General features: G+C 41.9%; 1 protein-coding gene across 2 annotated transcripts in view; it reads right to left on the reverse strand.

Moving 5' to 3' along the window:
• VEPH1 (ventricular zone expressed PH domain containing 1) overlaps nucleotides 1-19,199 on the reverse strand; it is a 203,951-nt gene that overhangs the window by 17,827 nt on the left and 166,925 nt on the right. For both annotated transcript variants that reach the window (XM_003794136.1, XM_012807816.1), the window contains one exon: nucleotides 5,484-5,601. In XM_003794136.1, coding sequence (XP_003794184.1) covers nucleotides 5,484-5,601 — 118 coding nt within the window. The remainder of the gene's footprint in view (nucleotides 1-5,483; nucleotides 5,602-19,199) is intronic.

Genomic DNA, 19,199 nt, shown 5'->3' on the forward strand with positions numbered 1-19,199 from the left:
TGGGTTTAAGCGACTCTCTTGCCTCAGTCTCCCAAGTAGATGGGACTACAGGTGCCTGGCTATTTTTTTGTTGCAGTTGTCATTGTTGTTTAGCTGGGTGGACCGGGTTTGAACCCACCAGCCTGGGTGTATGTGGCTGGTGCTATAATCACTGTGGTATGGGTGACGAGCCTGCTTTTTTTTTGTTTTTTGAAACAGAGTCTCACTTGGTCACTCTCACTAGAGTGCTGTGGCATCTAGGCTCATAGCAACCTGAAACTCTTGGGCTCAAGAGATCCTTTTGCCTCAGCCTCCCAAGTAGCTGAGACTATAGGTACAACATATGCTTTTTCAAGGGTTTGTTTTTTTTTTATTTTGAGAAAGTGTTACATTTTTAAAGTTATATTTTAAAGTTACATTTCAAACAAATTATCTTATCACTTATGTGATTCATGAATTACTCCATCATCTATTTGCTAAATGTTTATTAAACACTAACATGAGCCAGGCACTGGGAGGTCACACAGAGATGAATAATCCACAGACTTTCCTTGTGTGCTGTCTAGTGGGGGACTGATGGCCACATGCCAGGTAGGACAGGGTTGGGGGAAGAATTTATTCTGCTTGGGAGTAGCGTATATGTGTGGAAAGAGAGAGAGAAAGAGAGAAGTGTCACAGAGACTTAGAACGGCAAGATGGAAGTGGAGAGAGGAAGATTTCAGGATAGTAAATCAACCAAGTGATGATAAGTGCATACTTATTTTATTATTGAGTAAATTGAAGTATCTTTCAATATGGAGTTCCATTTTATGCAATCCATACCTGTTCAGTAGTCACCACCAGCAGATCAATGTGAAAACATGAGGCTATGTTACAGCCATCATTGCACTGTTCTGGGCGCTCTACCCATAGCTAGCAAGAAAGACAGTGCTCTGACACCTATGGTAAGAGGGAGGACATCGTGAGACAAATCCACCATCACAGAAATCCAGACTGGGTTTTCTTTCATCACTTCTGAAGTTCTGTGAAAACTGACTCTGACATTAAATGGAAAGGTTTCCTATGAACGGACTCACAAGGCTATTTGTGACCTTATGGGTTGGGTCCTTTCAGAGGTCACTTAGCCTATTTTAACGCTGGCGCCTGGAGCACAGTCACCAAGCCCACATGAAGAGTGTCCCTCAACGGAGCCACAGCTGCTGGCTCCAGCCGTTTCTACCGTCTGAAGAAAATCTCCTGACATGGAAGGCCTTTTTGACACCACCATTTTGAAAGCATCTCTAGTTGGTCATTTATATAAAGATAGCGTGTTCTTATACCAATATTTGAAATCAAATTCTAAAGAGCAATCGTGATGAAAGGTTGTGTGAAAAAATTCTTTCATTTTCTTTTAGACTCTGAGGAGACCTCCTACTGATGATTCCATTCAAATTCTAAATATCAGTGACTAAGAGAGTAACAACACGGGATTGCTCAGATTTATAGAGCCTCACATGAGTGCCAAAACTCTGAGCTGTTTTATGTAGGCTGTAAGAACAAAGGCATCCCATGTGTCTTGAGAATAAGAGTGAAAGTCACGACCCAGTTCCTCCTCTTACTTTTAAAAAATATGACTGAATGGAAAGCCAGATGTGTTCCAGGACGGACCAGCTGACTAACTCTTACTGTTAACATGCACTGTGCAGTTCCAAGACTCCAGGGCAACTGATAAAGGGGATTTGCTGGGTTTTCCAGAAATAAGCTCTGTCCTGTTAAACCTGCTTGCTCAATCTCCGTTCTCTCATTCATGGGGAGTAACAGGATCTGCAATAAACACCACCAGCAAATCTCTGAGGATTATTGAGTTATTTCAGAGACCTTCTAATCATCTACTCTGTACTTTTATAAAATGATTATCAGAAACTGAATCAGCAATTGGAGGAACTGAAAATAACTTCTACTGTAATCATTTCCTGTAAGTAATAACTTCACATATATTGTTGTACAAAAGTCTCCGCTTCTCTGTCCTGACCATATACCATAACATTATGGAATGATTACTCTTAGAATTTTCAATATTCTACATCCTTAACAAAGAGTTTCCCTAGAAGTTGAAATTTCAGGTGCTAGACTCAGCCTGTGTGGATTAAAATCCTGGTTCCACCTGTGGGTAGCTGTGTAACTTTGGGAAAATTACTTAATCTCCCTGTTTTTCAGTTTCCTCATCCATAAAATGGGGTCAATAATGGTGATAAAATGAGAGAAATGCATATATGCGTTTCTATGTGGACGTATGCATATATGAAGAGATCAACTTAGAATTTAGAATGATAAATGCTAACAATTATAATCATTTCAGGGACTCTACACTATTGTAGCATTTCTTTTCCTCTGACTTTATCTGTAGTTAATTAGATAAAAATATTTTGTTGATCATTAGATAGAAAGGTCCTGTGAATATAGGTGTGTTGATGGCATAGTTGGTGGGAAGATGGTCATGAGTCTTTACCGGAGGAGGGAAATGAATGTGAAGTGACCCTGTAAATCAGGTGATATGATATCAATTCCTGCGGGAGTCCCATGACTTAGTCTGTATGCTGCTAGGTAGTATTTTATATCTTAGACATCTTTCCTGATGTCTAGTTGAAATTCTCTAATTGCCTCCTGTTTTGCTCCTCATTCAAAGAGATTCTGGCCAGTAAGTAAAAAAATATATTAGAACATGACTACTTAAAAACAATTATTGTTAGCATTTGTTGATCTCTTTAAAAAAAATCAGAAAATCTAGTTTACTCAGCCTTTTGTCCTAGATTCCAATCCTACACCAAGGGACCCCTCTTCCCTGAGACTGAGAGGGCATCTGCCCCCTGCAGGGCGCTCATGAACCCACAACAGTGTGTAGCACACGGTCGATGCCAAGACAGGCAGGGAAGTGGGTTCTTTACTTTATATTCGGAGACTTCTCTCAAAGATGAAATAGCACTGACCTCCCTTTACCAGATTCAAAATGCACTAAGCGTGGTATGATGAGGTGTTTGATATTATGAGCACACAGTCACAATCTTGAAACAATATATTCTAACATTCAGGGCATATTTGCTTTTGCCATTTCTAAATATTATTCATTCGTTCATTCATTCACTCACTCAACAAATATTTATTGCATGCTAAAAACATGGTGGATTTTCTCATATGCCTTCTGGGCTGCAATGGGATCATGAATCTCTTTCACAGCAGAGACACTGTGTCATGTTCATCTTTCTATGCCAAGGTCAGCGTGTAGAAGATACTCAACCAAGGCAACAAGCACGCTTTGTACAAATGGCAGAATGGGATTGCAAACACTGTGCTAGCTGTGCATGGCCAATGAAGTCTTTATTCCTATGTCTTGATCATTGTTAGGCTTTGAATTTAAGCCGAACATGAATGCAAATGCCATCCCCATGAATAACGTACTTGGCGGCAGTGTTATGTTAGATCTCTCACTTAGATTACGCACATAATTTATACGCTTACACTAAAAAAGAAGATGAAATCAACAACCTATGTAAACTCGTCGAGAAGTCAAGGGTTTTTGGTGGAAACAAAGTAGTTTAAAATAGAATTTCTCTCAAACTAAAACCCCCTTTCATGTAACAAAGGGAAATGAGCAGAGAGGTCCAAACCCGCTGAAGGTTTCAGGGCCAAACATTTTGATGCAATGTGCTCTGCTATAAACTATCCGGCCTTGTTTGGATTTTTATTGCTATATGTTCTCAGTCTATATTCAACTGTGAAAAACACACATAAGAAAAGTGCAAATGGGCAAAATGTTCTTTTCAAGAGCATGGAAGTGAATTTGAGAAAACATATATTAAAGAAACGCTTTGTGTTTTCAGCTTTCCACCCCTATTCTGAGGCCTCCCTTGGCCAGATATGATTAAACATTTATTGAACTAAAGACTCAGCTTACTTGGAGTGAAAACTCTTACGAGCCTCTCAGAGCCACCTCATTTCACTAGCTCGCAAATAAAGTTTCTTTTATGCTCTTTTTCATATGAGAAATGAGGTCTAATTAGAAAGTTTTATAATGGAGACAGTCAATTCCCCAATTCCTTATTTGCTTGAATTACTTTTTAAAGATTGGGGTGTTCACCCTGGCATGGGCACAATCCAGACGCTGTAATCAGCCAGCAATCTGTGCCTCACGCAGGCTGGCGTCCTAACTGCCGGTTTCTGCCATCCACACCTTTTCCGTGGGGTAATACATTTTAATTGGTGCATCTCCGTGAGCCCCTCACATCTCCATCTGGCCAAAGAAACACACTTTTTCAATTCAGCCTCAACATCTTGGCAGTTAACAAGAGGATAGACTTGCCACAATGGGAAATCTTTAAGATGCATAAAATCCTGACAGTGAAGGACTGGGCACAGGTGGTAGAATCGATGCTTTCTGGAGGATGGCTCATCTACAAAGCAGCACTGTGTTCGCAGTGTTAACACTGCTCCCTTGGTTTACCCTGCAATTCCCAAGTAGCGGCAGCGCTGAGAACTCTCTCCTCTCAGAGGGCAAATTAGTGCTGATGAAAAACTCTGTTTTCAATGCCAGCTTAACTTTTTGGATATAGGCTTATTCTCAACCAACTTCCACTCATCAGATTGGGCTGAGTATAACCAGGAGGCAGAATGGTGAAATGGTTAAGAGCATGGACTCCAGGGTCAGATTGGATCCAAATCCTGCTGGTGTTAATTCATAACCAGTGTAACCTTGGGCAGTTACCAAGTGTCTCTGTGCCTCAGTTTCCCCAGCAGTAAAACCGAGATAATATCAGTGCCTTCCTCATAAGATTATGGCAAGGACTGATTAAATGAGATAAGGTGTCTGATGTGTTTAACAAAAGCTTTGGCTCAGATTCACTGACAATTGTTATTTTTAGGCAAGTTGAGGAGACCAAACTCCACAAACAGCAGAAAGGAAGAGGCTGGGATAAATAACCAGCCATGTGGTTATTCCTCAAATAATTCTTTACTCTTTAAATACTTCACTTTTTACACTGTTCCGTCACGAGGCAACAGGTTAGGGGTGACTATGAGATAACGAGGGCTCTAATTCACCAGCAATCTCTGCCTCACACAGACTGGCATCCTAACGGCCAAACATTCACTTAGTTTGTGTGGTCTCATTTTGGTGAGGACAAATGTCTGGAACACTCCATGACAGAATGCTTCTTTTCCTCTAACCCTCAAGGTTACAGAGTGCTTTTAGGACAAAATGGCCCAAACTGATACTCACATCGAGGTAAGAGACTGCTTCTCTCTCCCTGCCAACAGCTTCCCTTTTTCTCACGACTGCTTTGGTGAGATGCCTTTCTCAGTACAAAGCAGAGGGTCTCAGGCACGACTCTGTACTTAGCACAACTTAGGATGTTTATGTAAAAGGAAGGCCAGCTAGCACAGCCCGGCACACAGAGCCCTGTAAACACAGGGGCACTCATGGTTCGGAGCAGCAAGTGTGTGTTGGGGTGTGTGTGTGGGGGGTCTCTCACCAGTGGCTTTCTCAGGGTTGTTGCACATGAAACACTGCCACGCTCCTGCTGTTTCGCTGAAGCCAAACACGTCAAAGAACCTCACTTCTTCCAGATGGAGCTGTACCTGGTCCAGATCCTGTTTCAGGAACACAAAGCACAAAGAACATGAGCTGATCTGCTGGCGACATGGCACCCGGAACTTGGAAAAAGAGGAGGTGATATCAGGATGGCCAGTGTTCAATCTGAGTACCAAGGGCCAAGAGGAAGCCTTGAAAACAACTTGTCCAGCCTTGGAAAAAAGTAGTCAGCTCAAATTCTTCCATGGGAGCACTCGGAAAACAGAGGGAGTGAGCCTGGGCCCAGAACAGGGGGTTGGGGGTGGAGGGCTGAGGCCTCGGAGTTTAATTCTTTTTAAAGAATTTCCTTGCATCTATTAGCAACTCTAGATTTCCTAAAAAGGAGGGATATCTAAATGGCAGTGTGGGTAAAAGAAAGGCTGCTGGGACTTGTCTTTTACTTATATTTTATATAAAATTGGGAGCCAATTACCCATATAATAACATCATTTTTATTACGTTGGCTTCATAGGGAGCTGATGGAAAATATGGAGGACGGGCTTAACCCTGCGACCCTTGGCTTTGACACTGCTTTATTCTTAGGCTTTATCTTAAAAGTCTATGCTAATTTTTTGCGCTATTCTGTAATAGAACTGTATTGGTTTTAATGGAAGGTAATGGCTTACATTATTTATTGGTAAATTAGTTAACGTTGCCCATTCCAAACGGTTGAGTAGAATAGACACACCAAGGAGACTGCCCATGCTTTTTGTGCCCTGTGGCGCCTTGCCAGCGTGCTCCCATGTAAGAGGCAGAGGGGAGAGGTCCAGAGAGGTTCCACTGCACCATAAGTGGATGGAAGACTATTAGCCTAACCCAATTAAGTAGCTCTACCATCCTCCTGGGCTTTCTTATTATGTTAACAACTTCTATCCTTTGGTACAGAGTGGCCAGAACTTCACTCTTAAAAGGTTACGTACTCCTCCTAAGAAGGATTTAATGTTCTTTCTAGTCTTGCATGTGCCCAGCTGACTTATGTGCCTTTGTCCAGCTGTGATTTTAATTCCTTTCTTCTGTCGTACACACTCTTATCTTTGCTACCTATCATAAAAGTTCTTAGTATTCTCAAGAGCCACGTGGTGTAGGCACTGTTTACACTACTTATAATGGATCTGCATAGAGAATGGCCAAGTGGCTACCCAGATTCTATACCAAATACCCATTTCTACATTTTTTTTTTCTTTTTGCCATTTTTGGCTGGGGCTGGGTTTGAACCCATCACCTCTGGCATATGGGGCTGGTGCCTTACTCCTTTGAGCCACAGGCGTCACCCTCTATTTCTATATTTTTTGACAGAGGTGAGAAGTATGCCTGCCTGTAAGATCCTTGAGACAGAAACATAAATATTTCATGCACAGTTGTACCCCAGCACCAGGAATGGATTAACATCATTGGTTTGCAAGCCCGGTACAAAGCCTATTTTCCAACAAACTAGATGAAAATGTGAAGGAAATATTTGGAATTTCCACTCCTTGGGACACAAATACAGGGAGGACAGGAATTTTGCTTGTTATGTTGGCCCCTGAAACCTTAGCACCTAAAGGTGCCCCGTTACATAGCAAGCACTAAACAAATCTTTATGGAGTAATGAAAGGGATACGCTGAGACTAGAAATATATACTTTTCAGAGTCCTTTAATAAGACTATTATGAGCCGTATTCTAGGATCGGATAATTTGAAGGCTTAACATACTGAATGCAGCATTCTGGGTTACTAACGTTTAATACCCTCTCATGGGTAGTCCAATAGGCACTGTATGTATATATAGGAATGTTGTTCTAACAAACGTGATTTTAAATATGTGCACTGGAGATAAAAGGAGACTTTAAAAAAAATACATGCTTTCCAGGATCAAGACTGAAGAAGCACTGGGGAGTTTTACAGGTTTCAAAGGATGAAATCCATATTAAAATTTATGGGGAAAAAGCAGATGTTCATAAATATCAGTTTCAAAACTGCGAAGTCTCTGAAGTCTGTACTTGGCCATTGGCATGCAGCTCACTTCTCTGTTTCCTACACAATTAAGGATCAATTTTTCATTCGCCACAAACACTACTAGCAAACAAAGTACTTAAAATAATACTTAAGGGTGCCTCTATTTTTTTTTTTTGTTGTTGTTGTTGTTCTGAGACCATAAACATCCCAGGTTGTTGCCTATAATTCACATTTGTCTTAGCAAAAAGTTCCTTAAAAAGTTTAAGACAGATGGCAAGCTGCACCCCAGTGTTCAAGTTCTGAAGCCAGAAGCAGCCTTACCTCTTCAGAGAATTTCAGGTGTTGTGCAAAGGGAACTGAGCGAAAAAGAGACACAGCAGTTCTGAAACTCTTGAAGTTGGTAATAATGGCCAACTTTGAATAGAGAGACAGACGAAACACAGAGACTTTCACTTATTTGTAGAAAATCAAAGCAAAAGAAATCGCAAAACAAGCAAGCACAAACCAATAATTACGGATACTTATATTTTCATGGTTTTGACATAATAGTGAGCTTTAAGTCATCATTTTTCTCTTATTTACCTTCTTTCCCCCTTTGGGTTCTGTAGCTCCCCCAAGCCTTGCCCTAGAATTGCTATATGGCTTTTATTTTTTTTAACAAGAGAATAATACTCAATTTGTTTAGAGAATCACAAACTTCCTTTAAGACAATTGGCCTCTGGAAGAGGAGTAAAGATAATTCACATCCAGCTCGGAATCACTCCCTAAAGTACTTCAAGCCTAATGAAATTGTGGCAAACAGACCCTATGTGACCCCCCCCCCCCAATAATTTTCACCTGCTGCTGTTCATCTGTTTTTAAAATCCCCTCCCCTGGAGTGTGGGAAGGACCTACAACTCATTTCCAAATAAGAATATGTCAAAGGTGATGGGACATCAATCCCATTATTATTACACACACAGGGACATCCACGCTGCTTACAGCAGACCCATCTTGCTAACAGATGCAGAGAGACTTTCCTGCTGGCCTTCAAGAAGCAAATTGCCATCTTATGAACTGCAGGGGTCTATGGGTGGCCTATGACACCTAAAGGCAACCTTCAGGTGATAGTCAGTAAGTAAATAAGGTCTTCAATTCTAACAGCAAATAAATGATTTCTGCCAATAACCTGGGTGAGTTTGAAAACAAGCTCTTCCCATTTTAACCTCTGAATCAGAACACAAACCAGCCAAACCTTGACTAAAGCTGGTGAGACCTTGAGTAGAGTACCCAGCTCGCTCACAGCTGAAGTCCTGACCCTCTGACGCTGTGGTGTAATAAATATGCATTATTTTACACTGCTAAGTTGGTGACTATGTGTTACACAGCACTGGAAACTACTACTGAGATTGTGCCTCAAAGACGGAGAGAAAGTGACACCCTGTTGGCCAATTCTCAGTCAAAGTGGTGATTCCACTTAGAGAAGTCACTTTCTTCTGACTACGTTCCAAACCAGGGCTCAATAAAACTTGATGAATATTAAGTCCAAATAATTTCCACTGACTTAATAAAAGATGTATAATCCATAGTAGGTTTGCACTAAAAAGGATTTTCCTGACAAGGATCATTTAGTTCAAGAAAGTTAAAAGTCACCAGAGGGAAAGTGATCTTTTTAAATAGTTGGTTAAATAAACATTTCTTCAGTTTTAGAAAAAAAAAATCATTAATAACAATAGGAATTTGGAAAAACTATATAAAAAATCTAAGGTAGGCAGCATAGAAATATAAGAAGATATTTATAAGATTATTTTGCTGTCAAATCACAGCACGAGTCAACTCCCGTGGATTCTGTAAAAGCCTGTAATGGCCTCTGGGTCTTATAGCCTGGTCTATGTACTGCGAGACGGAACTGTGAAACAATTTTCCAGAAACCAGCGAAAGCATACATCTGGAAGAACTTGGGTTTAGGTGCATTTAAATCCTGTCCTAAAGCTACTTGTGCATAGATACAAAACGTAGAATTGCCTCATGCGCGCGTGTGCTGATAGTTAAGAGCACGACTCCAGGTGTATACTCAAGTATGTTTTAAGACATACAAAAAAGGTTGTTTTGAAAGTCCCCCATATTTTCACATAATTTATATCTTTATCATTATTTCTAGGGCACATACTCTAACTACGTGCCTTCCAGGGTGTGAAACAAACCTACCGAGGGAAGAGAACTAACAGCTCACCTTTATATTATCTGGTACCAGCACGGGGTCTTGTAAGAAATGCTGTATGTCGAACACACCAGCCAAAGAGACGTAGAGCATATCCACGCTATAATTCAATTGTCTGTATCTTCCAATTTCTGAAAGCTATTTCTATTGAATTCAATTTATGATGCTTGAGTTCATAGCACGTGGTGCCAGGAACCGTGGACAAGGAGCTGGAGGCAACGCAGTCCTGCCTTCCAAGGAAGTGCGAAGCTGCCGAAGGAAATGGAAACGCACCTTCACGGGGGCATCCTGTGGTTGTTAATAAGCTTGTTCAGGTGGGACTCCTTTGGTCCTCAACTAGATTAAAGCTCCTTAGCAGGAGGACTGACTTCTCTCTTGTAGCTTCTGAAACTACTTATAATTGCACTTTGCTCATGGTAAATGTTCAATGAATCATTATAAAGTCTTACCAGTTGAGGCACATAGAGCTTATCTCCAATTTATACTAAAAGCAGCATGTAGGTTTTTAATGTTCATGCCTATTCAACTATGACTCTTATGCTTTTCCAGAATATTTTTATTTTTTAAAAATATACCTGCATCTTGATGGTATTCTAAGAACTAAAAATTTTTTTTTAGTTCTAAAATATTACAAGGTACAAATGTTTTTGGTTACATGTATTGATTTTGTTATACTTGAGTCAGGGTTCCAAGTGTGCCCACTATCACTCAGATGGTGTTTATTGCACCTGTTAGGTCGGTTTCACGCTCCCCCTCTTCTCTTCTTCTCTCTGCTTGATTTCCACTGAGTTTTACTGCCCTCCACCCACCCCTGTGCTCATTGGTCAGTTCCAGTAGCAAGTGCATGTGGCCTTTGTTTTCCATTCTTTAGATACTTCACTCAGGATGATGGTCTCCAGTTCCATCCAAATTGTTGCCAAAGGCCTTAATTCATCCTTCTTCATGGCTGGGTAGTATTTCTTAGTATATACGTGCCACATTTTAAGAATTCATTTTTTTTCAGTTTTATTTAACAAGTTTTTAGAATAAAATGTTACTAATTGAAGACGGTTGTGTGACTCCATTAACGTAGCATGCTGACCGCTTGTTCTCAAGAGCCCCAGCTTTCCTAGGGTGTTAATTCTCAGTTGAGGGTAACATAAGCAATCCCTGGAAAAGCTGTGACGAACATCAGATGTAGGTCTCACCCTATACACCTAACATGGCAAGTTTGTAGTGGATCCTGGCATCTGCATTTTTGAACACACTCCCTGAAGCTATTCTGATGTACACTGACTGGGAAATTAATCCTATACTCTCGGGAACAGATGTGGGGGTGGCTGCCAGCGCCCACTGATTGACGGTTGAGGAAGTCAGCCTCCTTGTGCGCATGCTCATTCTCATAGGCCAAAATTGATAGTGCGGTCACAAGAGCAAAGTTTTAACTTTTGAAAATCAGAGATGTTGTTATTCCAAATTGTGCACGATGAAAAGGAAAGGTGAGGTGTGAAAATCCAACTTGGTCGGGTCTCACTTGAAAGTTGGCAGAAGGCCGGGGTATGCGGGGAGGGAGTTGGGCCGCAGGTGGGAGCCACACAGTAAGCAGAGGCAGCGAGGGTGCTGGTGCGGAAGAACTCACTATTACGATTGACTTTCAAACTTGAAGTCCCTGGCTTGGTGCCTGTGGCTCAAGTGGCTAAGGCGCCAGCCACATACATCTAAGGTAGCGGGTTCGAATCCAGCCTGGGCGCACCAAACAACAATGATGGCTGTAACCGGGGGGAAAAAATAGCTGGGTGCTGTGGCGGGCGCCTGTGGTCCCAGCAACTTGGGAGGCAGAGGCAGGAGTTGGAGGTTGCTGTGAGCTGTGTGGCACTCTACCCAGGGGGACAGCTTGAGGCTCTGTCTCAAAAAAAAAAAAAAAAAAGCAAAAAAAAAAAAGTCCCTGAGTATTGGGAAGAAATGAATTCCTGCTTGGCAGTTCCTGGTGACTTGGACGATGGGTGTTGTTACTACAAGTGGCTGGAACAAAGGACTCATGTTCCATTCACTTCAGGGAGAATTTCTGAAGAACATTTTCATTTAAGAACTAATAAATATGACAAAATACTTGATTTGGTTTAAAGAGTCTGATTTTCATACTTACCTAAAATTCATAAAAATAATGTGATTACAGAATGGTAGTTAATATGGCGATATTTTATGTTAAATAAAACAGTTTATGAGGCCAGGCAAGGTGACTCACACAGTCATCCCAGCCCTCTGGGAGGCTGTGTAGCAGGACATCTGACTCTCATTGTGTTGTTCCAGGGATGACGACTGAGGCAAAAGGAGCTTTAGAGGCAACTTGCTGTGAGTAAATAATCATAATTTGCTGTGCTCCAGAAACCTTGTTCACATGAGACATTCAAATTTAAATTCCTATATGCTTTTCAAGACGGCTCTCTAGCTTACAGTCCACCAGCAGAGCATGAAGATGTCTTTTTCCACATTATAATAGGAGGACTTTCTAGGCTCTGCATTTTCTGGAAGAATTACTATCCAAGATCCTTTCTTACGTGAAATAGGCCATGCTTTTGTTGATCCTTCCTATGCTGGTCTGATTGCATCAGGAACTTGTAACAATTTCTGATGACTTCTTAAAGGATTGTTGCTTAAGCCATGAGAAAAATCAACTCTATTTCTATAGAAATAGTCTGATTTTCTCCATCTTTACTGCCTTTGCTAGTAAGAGACATTCCAGGTTCTGGGAATCAGAGCACCTTTTGAAGGTACACCTATTTTAATACATTAATCCATGTCAACATCAGGCCAGGATCTCGTTTAATTTTAAGAATTGTCATTTTGTTGACCTGTTTACTACTTGGAGTCATTACAGAGAGGGTACAATTGACTCTACCATAGACCTACAAGAAGGCATTACTTTCTGTGATATTGGAAATTTGAATGTCTCCATTCAGTCATTTAACAGATAAAGCCGGGAGCTAAGCACTAGTGAAATAATGGTGATCAAAACAGATGTGATAAGTTGAACTGCCCCTCAGTAGAGAAGTGGATGAAATAAACTACGGTCTACTGATACAAAGGGAAATTTTACGTATGCTAAAATGAATGAGCTAGCCTGACATTTGCACATATATATTTTAAAAAAACATAATATTTAGTGCAGAAATCTCATCGCAAAAGATATATGCACTATGATAACATTTAGGTAAAAATTTCAAACAACAGTATAAAAACATTCGTGGAAATAACACACACCATCCTCAGGAGGACACTTGCAATAGTTTCTCCTTTTTTAAGAAAGGGAAACATTTGAAGCAGATATGGAAGAAATGTAAACATCTCTTCTGTCTTGTGGCGGGATTTGGTATCATATTTCTGGACTTTTCTGAATTTATGAGCTATTTCCTAATTTGATAAAAATAAAACACAGGTCAGGGAAACAGAGACTGGCTGAGGTTAGAATCCGTGAGATAGAAGGGTTCTGCACGTTGGCGGGTCCTTTGTGCCCCTCAAGTCCCCCATAGAGAAGTCTCCTTATTTTTCCTGTGTGACATTGGCCTTGGCAGTGAAAGTCATTAAAAGCTCCTGTCTTCCTGCTGATTTTTGCACTTACTCTTGTCAAAGAACTCCCTGTTATAGTTTCTTTTCATCTTGCTCTTTAAACTTGGAGACAAAGAATCAAGCATAAAATACATAGCATTTGAAATATGTTCTATTTTGTTTTAGAAAGAAAAACAAAGCCTGCTAACACCAGGCTCTCAGTTAGGCAAGTGTTGCAGAATCAGTGAAATGACAAAGGTGATCCTCAGAAACAAGATACTTTCTGAAGAACATAGATTTTGGAGCCAGAAGATTAAAATTTGAGGCCTGCCAATGCCATCCATTAGCAGTTTTGGGGAAAATATCTTAATTTTTCAGTACTTCTAAATTGCAAATTTACTATGATACTTAAATAGTCTCCTTCAGGGAGATGTCTGTACAATCAATTCATGGATAACTACACCATTTTGTAAGAAGTAGGAAAATAATAAAAAATAGTTATAATGATGACGGTTTGTATTAAGCAACATAAGAAGCTCCTTTTGTGCATATAAAATCCAGTGGTTTTTTTTTTTTTTGTTTCCAAGCTAATAAATATATGTAAATCTTTCTGAAATGAAAGGACTTAAAAAAACACTGATGCTAGGTGTCCAAGAAACATATTTAGTTTTCTAAAATCAAGTAACATACGTATCAACCTGTTTGTGTTAGTTTGTTGCCAAACCCAGGAGCCCTGGATATAATGAGGTGAAAACACAGAGAGATGGAACCGGACTGAACCTTTCAAAGAGGAGGAATGACCTGCAAGTGTGATGGGGCCATAATGAGATGCACACATAAAAATGTGATGGCGTAATGATGCAGGCCTTGAGGGGTGTAGTGTGATTTATAAATGGGAGCAATAAATGGGGAGGGTGGAAAGTGCAGTTTGTGATGAGAAGCAGAAAGAAGACCGCAGTAAGCATGAATGGAGGAGCTAATAGCAGGGCAGGATGAGGACGTGATGAGATGAAAACAGGCTGACATAATGGAGTTCACAGATGGAGGAGTGTAATGAGCTGCGTGGATAGCAGGGAACAGTGACAGGCTTAACGCTATGAATAAAGGAACAGGCACTGGAAGATGTGGGCACCAATGGGGGGAGCAGGGGAAAGGGACGCTGGTGAAGGGATGGGGAATAACAAGACGGGGCCACAGAGCACTCTAATGAGATGCTGGAATGGACAGGCGCAGTGATGGGCACCCATTTACGGACTAATTAGACACACACATACAGGACAATGAGGGGCCTGGGCTGCTCGGACACAGACCACAGCCGCCAGGTCTTACCGAGGAGGTGAAACACAGACCAAACTCAGAGCAATCTAAGTCTGCAAAGGAGAAAACTAAACAGGTCCTTTAATCATAGCCTTGAAGGCTTTGAAGTTTTGAAATAAGTTTTATAGCTGCTGTTGATAGGGTTCTTACCCTATGTCAGGGACTCCGCCAGGTGTTAAACTAACCGCATCATCTCCTTTGACCTTCCTGGCCATCCTCTGAGGGAGGTGGATGGTTACCAGTTTATAGATGAGGAGCTGAGCTGCGTGAGGTGAACTGGCCAGCCTAGGTTCCCAGAGCTGGTTGATGGCGGGGATGTTACACAAGCCAAATGTGCTGGGTTCCGATTGTCCTTGCCCGGTCTTGGTGTTTTCTTAGAGTAGGCTGTAAGACCGCATGCCCCAGGACTACAAAGATCATTTGTTCAAGATGTAGAGTCACAGGCCTGCCCCAGAGAGCACCATTTGTGAGATGTGCAAAGGCCCCAGGATCTTGCATTAACACGCTCTCCAGGGCCACCTGAGTGCGCTGAAGTCTGTGAACTACTCAGAATAACCAGCGACAGGGTAGGAAGTGATCTAAGGCTGCCCTCAGCTCTGGTGAAAGATTGTGAAGAAAGGCGTTTACCTGCAGCTTGAAAAATTTGGTTTGGTTATAAAGGGGACTGTCATCAGATGATTCCGTGGACTGTCATTTAGCAGAGTTTTTTTTTTTTAAGGTCTCCTTCTCTTCAGATTGGTCTTCAGTAGGAACCCAAAATTATATTGAATGGATGATAAAAATACAAAATATCTTAAAAATAATTAGATTCTAAAAAATGTTTGTTTACTGAATTCAAAAAAACTAAAAAGCACTCCGTATTTGTATAATCTCTGAGAGGAAGAAGGGAACGTGTCCTTATAACCCAATGTTTGCCAATACACACGTGGCTTCCAGGGTTCTAAAATTAAACAAAAACAGTTTGATATGCTTGTTCTCTTTCTAAATCTGTCTAGCACCCAGATATCTAAATTGATATGATTTTTAGGTAAAAAAAGAATTTTTATATTTTGAAATGGATTTCAAACCCGGATGAATACTTCCATTTTAGCAATGCAGCCTCTGCTTAAAAGCTTTTTAGAAGTCTCTTTCGGATTTGTTTTCAGAGTGTACTAAGTCTTCGTGAGCCACACAAGAAAACGAGGTTTCATTCCCTTAGTGAGACCCAGCTCTTAACCTGGAAACGCATTACTCAATTTGAACAATATTCTTCTTCTTCTTTTTTTTTTTTTTTGCAGTTTTTGGCCAGGGCTGGGTTTGAACCTGCCACTCCGGCCTATGGGGCTGGCACCCTACTCCTTTGAGCCACAGGTGCCACCCTGAGCAATATTCTTTTATAATATACCTGTGCCCAGATAAATTTTGGGCTATTTGTGAAAAGAAAACTCATTCCCAAAAGACGAAATCTTGTTATAACTGAGAATACATAGTTACAAAACCTTTACGGAATCCCTGCTCTGCCCCAGACCCTGGGAGGTGCTGGGGAGCGCAGATGACAGTGGGAGGGCCCTGATCCCACAGTCTCCGGGAGGCACAAAGATGTTAAAATCAAACTTTTCCATGGCTGGGTTTGTTGACTATTTCACTGACATATGTGTGAAAGGTCATGGGAACGTGGCCAAGGTGATCACTTGTTTTGTTTTCCTCGCCTAGGAAGTGCAGTAACCCAGCGCTCACCGTGGCTCACTGAGCTCTTACTGCGTGCCGGCCACCATTCCAAAGAGTTTACCTGTGTCATGACTTTTAAATCTCACAACATCCCTGTGAAGCGGGTACTAGCATTTTCTGTACTTTGCAGGTAAAGAAGAGGAGCAGAGGAGTTGGATAACAGAGCTGGTAAGTAAGTGGCGGAGGCAGGATTCAAACTCAGATCCTGAGTCTTCAGCTACCACACTTTTGCGTGGCATAAAAGAGGTTCCCCTTACTCTGATAATTTGGTGCCCAGTGCCCAGGGTTTGTAGGCATTCATACGACATCCACGAGAGTGACAAGTGGGAAAAGAAAATATTTTAGTCATGCACTGATTACTTAAGAAAAGAACAAAACTATTGGATTGGAACAGACACTTCAGAGGGACTGCATACCTCTGTTCCCCCAGGAATAGAGTTATTCCGTTAACTATTTTCTAAGGTCTTTCTAAAAAATTTCCTTGACTGATGCAGAACATCTGGCTGACTGTGAAGGAATGTTCATGACAGTAGTAAAATTCGCATGGTTCATTATAGGATGCCCTGGCTTGTGAAACATAAAGGAAATAAAATACATGTGATAAACCGAGATTTCAACTAAACTGAGAAAACATTTCCATGCCAACTTAAATTTGTTTGAAAAGCACATGTACAGCCTAAGTACAGTATGTGTGGATGGTGGTTATGGAGGTATGAATGTTATATACTAGTTGACAAAGTGTAAGGGTAATGGCCTTCTGGGGGGAGAGGATTCCAAAGCAAGGGTTATGAAACAAAGACCAGTGTGTAACAATTAAATCTGTTTTTTTCTTTTTTTTTAGAGACAGAGTCTCACTTTGTCACCCTTGGTAGAGTGCCATGGCGTCACAGCTCACAGCAACCTCCAGCTCTTGGGCTTAGGTGATTCTTCTGCCTCAGCCTCCCAAGTAGCTGGGACCGCAGGCACCTGCCACAATGCCTGGCTATTTTGTTGTTGCAGTTTGGTCGGGGCCTGGTTTGAACCTGCCACCCTTGGTATATGGGGCCAGTGCCCTACTCACTGAGCTACAGGCACTGCCCTAGTCGCCCTAAATCTGTTTTTTTTTTTTTTTGGAGACTGTCTCACTTTGTCACCTTTGGTGGAGTGCTGTGGCATCATAGCTTACAGCAACCTTAAAGTCTTGAGTTCAAGTTGATTCTCTTGCCTCAGCCTTCCAAGTAGCTGGGACTACAGGCACCCGTCACAACATCCAGCTATTTTTAGAGATGGAGTCTCCCTCTTGCTCAGGCTGGTCTCAAACTTGTGAGCTCAGGCAATCCACCTACCTCGGCCTCCCAAGGCGTGAGCCACCGCACCCTAAATCTGTTTCTTAATGCTCACTAGAACTGTCACTTAGGTTCAATGTGCTTACAAAATCATGTGCAATTACTTAACGCAATGGCCTGTGTGTACAGAATGATTTAATAGCTGATGTGTAGCTATTAAGCCAAAGACATGAATCCAAGTAAAAGCAGAGATATTATTCAGAGAGGAGAAGTTTAGAATTTGGCTGGACTTCCAAACTCAGAGGTCCTAGAGCATCAATAAAAACCAAGCTTATAAAACTCTCTGCAGGCCCTGTGGTTTCTCTCAAGCCCCGGTCACCTGTGAACCTTCCTGTACATTAGTCACTTGAATCACAGATGAACTATTATGTGGCTCTGACGGAGTGTGATTCATTCCAATGACACTACATAAACCGTGACAAAAATTATCTTGTGCTTAAGCTGAAACCCTCCCGGCATTACCCAGCACTCCACACACCATGCTGTAGACACACCCACGGCCAGCTAACCCCGCCCCCTCGGGGGCGGTTTGTCTCCCCAGACCTTGGCTGTCTGTGTGGCAGACGCTCTTGTCCTGTTGTGCCCAGGGGATAGTAGAGTGGGTGTCGGGGCTCGGAGGGAAAGCAGAGAGTTTCTGTGAGAGGAAGTCAGCACAAACCCATCATCTTCACCACTCGGAAAATGACCTTGTTTTCTTCTGGGCTCCATAGACCACCTTTCTGTCTCCCAAATAGGTTTTCCTGTGTATAGACGCTTCTTTTTCAGAATTTTACATGTTTCCTTTTGGTCTTCATCCTTACCCTTCATCTACTAGAAAACAGCCCGCCCCTGTCTTGAATCCTTTTCATCATTTCATTACCATTCACCCAAAAGATAAAAAGCAAGCCCTGCCACAGTCCTGAGCAGCTGATGATGCCAGAGACAATCAGACCCTGCTTTCCGTCAGATCCACACCCTAGGTGATGCTGCCTTTGCCCCACAGCCCTGCATATTTCTCTGCGAAGCTCCTGGTTCCTTCCTCTGATGCTTTCATTTCAGACCTTCTCCTTCCTCAGATTTCCTACCACCCCTCCCTCCCTCCTCTCTTACTGGTGAAGCTGATGGCGTGACCTCTCATTTCCCTGAAAAACTGTGAAAAGCCATTAAAAAAAAAAGAACACCGTCATCTTTCCACTAACAAATCTGTGAATTGGTCTGGCTCTTTGGGGAGTCATCTTTTCTCTCACCTGCCTGTCCGTCTCATCTTCTCTGTTGCATTATTCCAGCAACTTACAAGCATGCTGTCAAGGCTTCATTTGTAACTGTCTGCCTAGGCCCTCTATTCCCAACCCACTCCGCACCAAAACTTCTTTTTTTTTTGAGACAGAGTCTCACTATGTCATCCTTGGTAGAGTGCTATGGCATCACAGCTCACAGCAACCTCAAACTCTTGGGCTTAAGCGAGGCTTTTGCCTCAGCCTCCCAAGTAGCTGGGACTACAGGTGCCTGCCACAATGCCTGGCTATCTTTTATTGCAGTTTTCATTGTTGTTTTTAGCTGGCCTGGGCCGGGTTCGAACCGGCCACCCTTGGTGCAGGTGGCCAGCACCATAACCACTGTGCTATGAGTG

This window comes from Otolemur garnettii, unplaced genomic scaffold (assembly GCF_000181295.1).
Source record: "Otolemur garnettii isolate 467f Iridium unplaced genomic scaffold, OtoGar3 scaffold00076, whole genome shotgun sequence".
In the NCBI taxonomy this organism is placed as follows: Eukaryota; Metazoa; Chordata; class Mammalia; order Primates; family Galagidae; genus Otolemur; species Otolemur garnettii.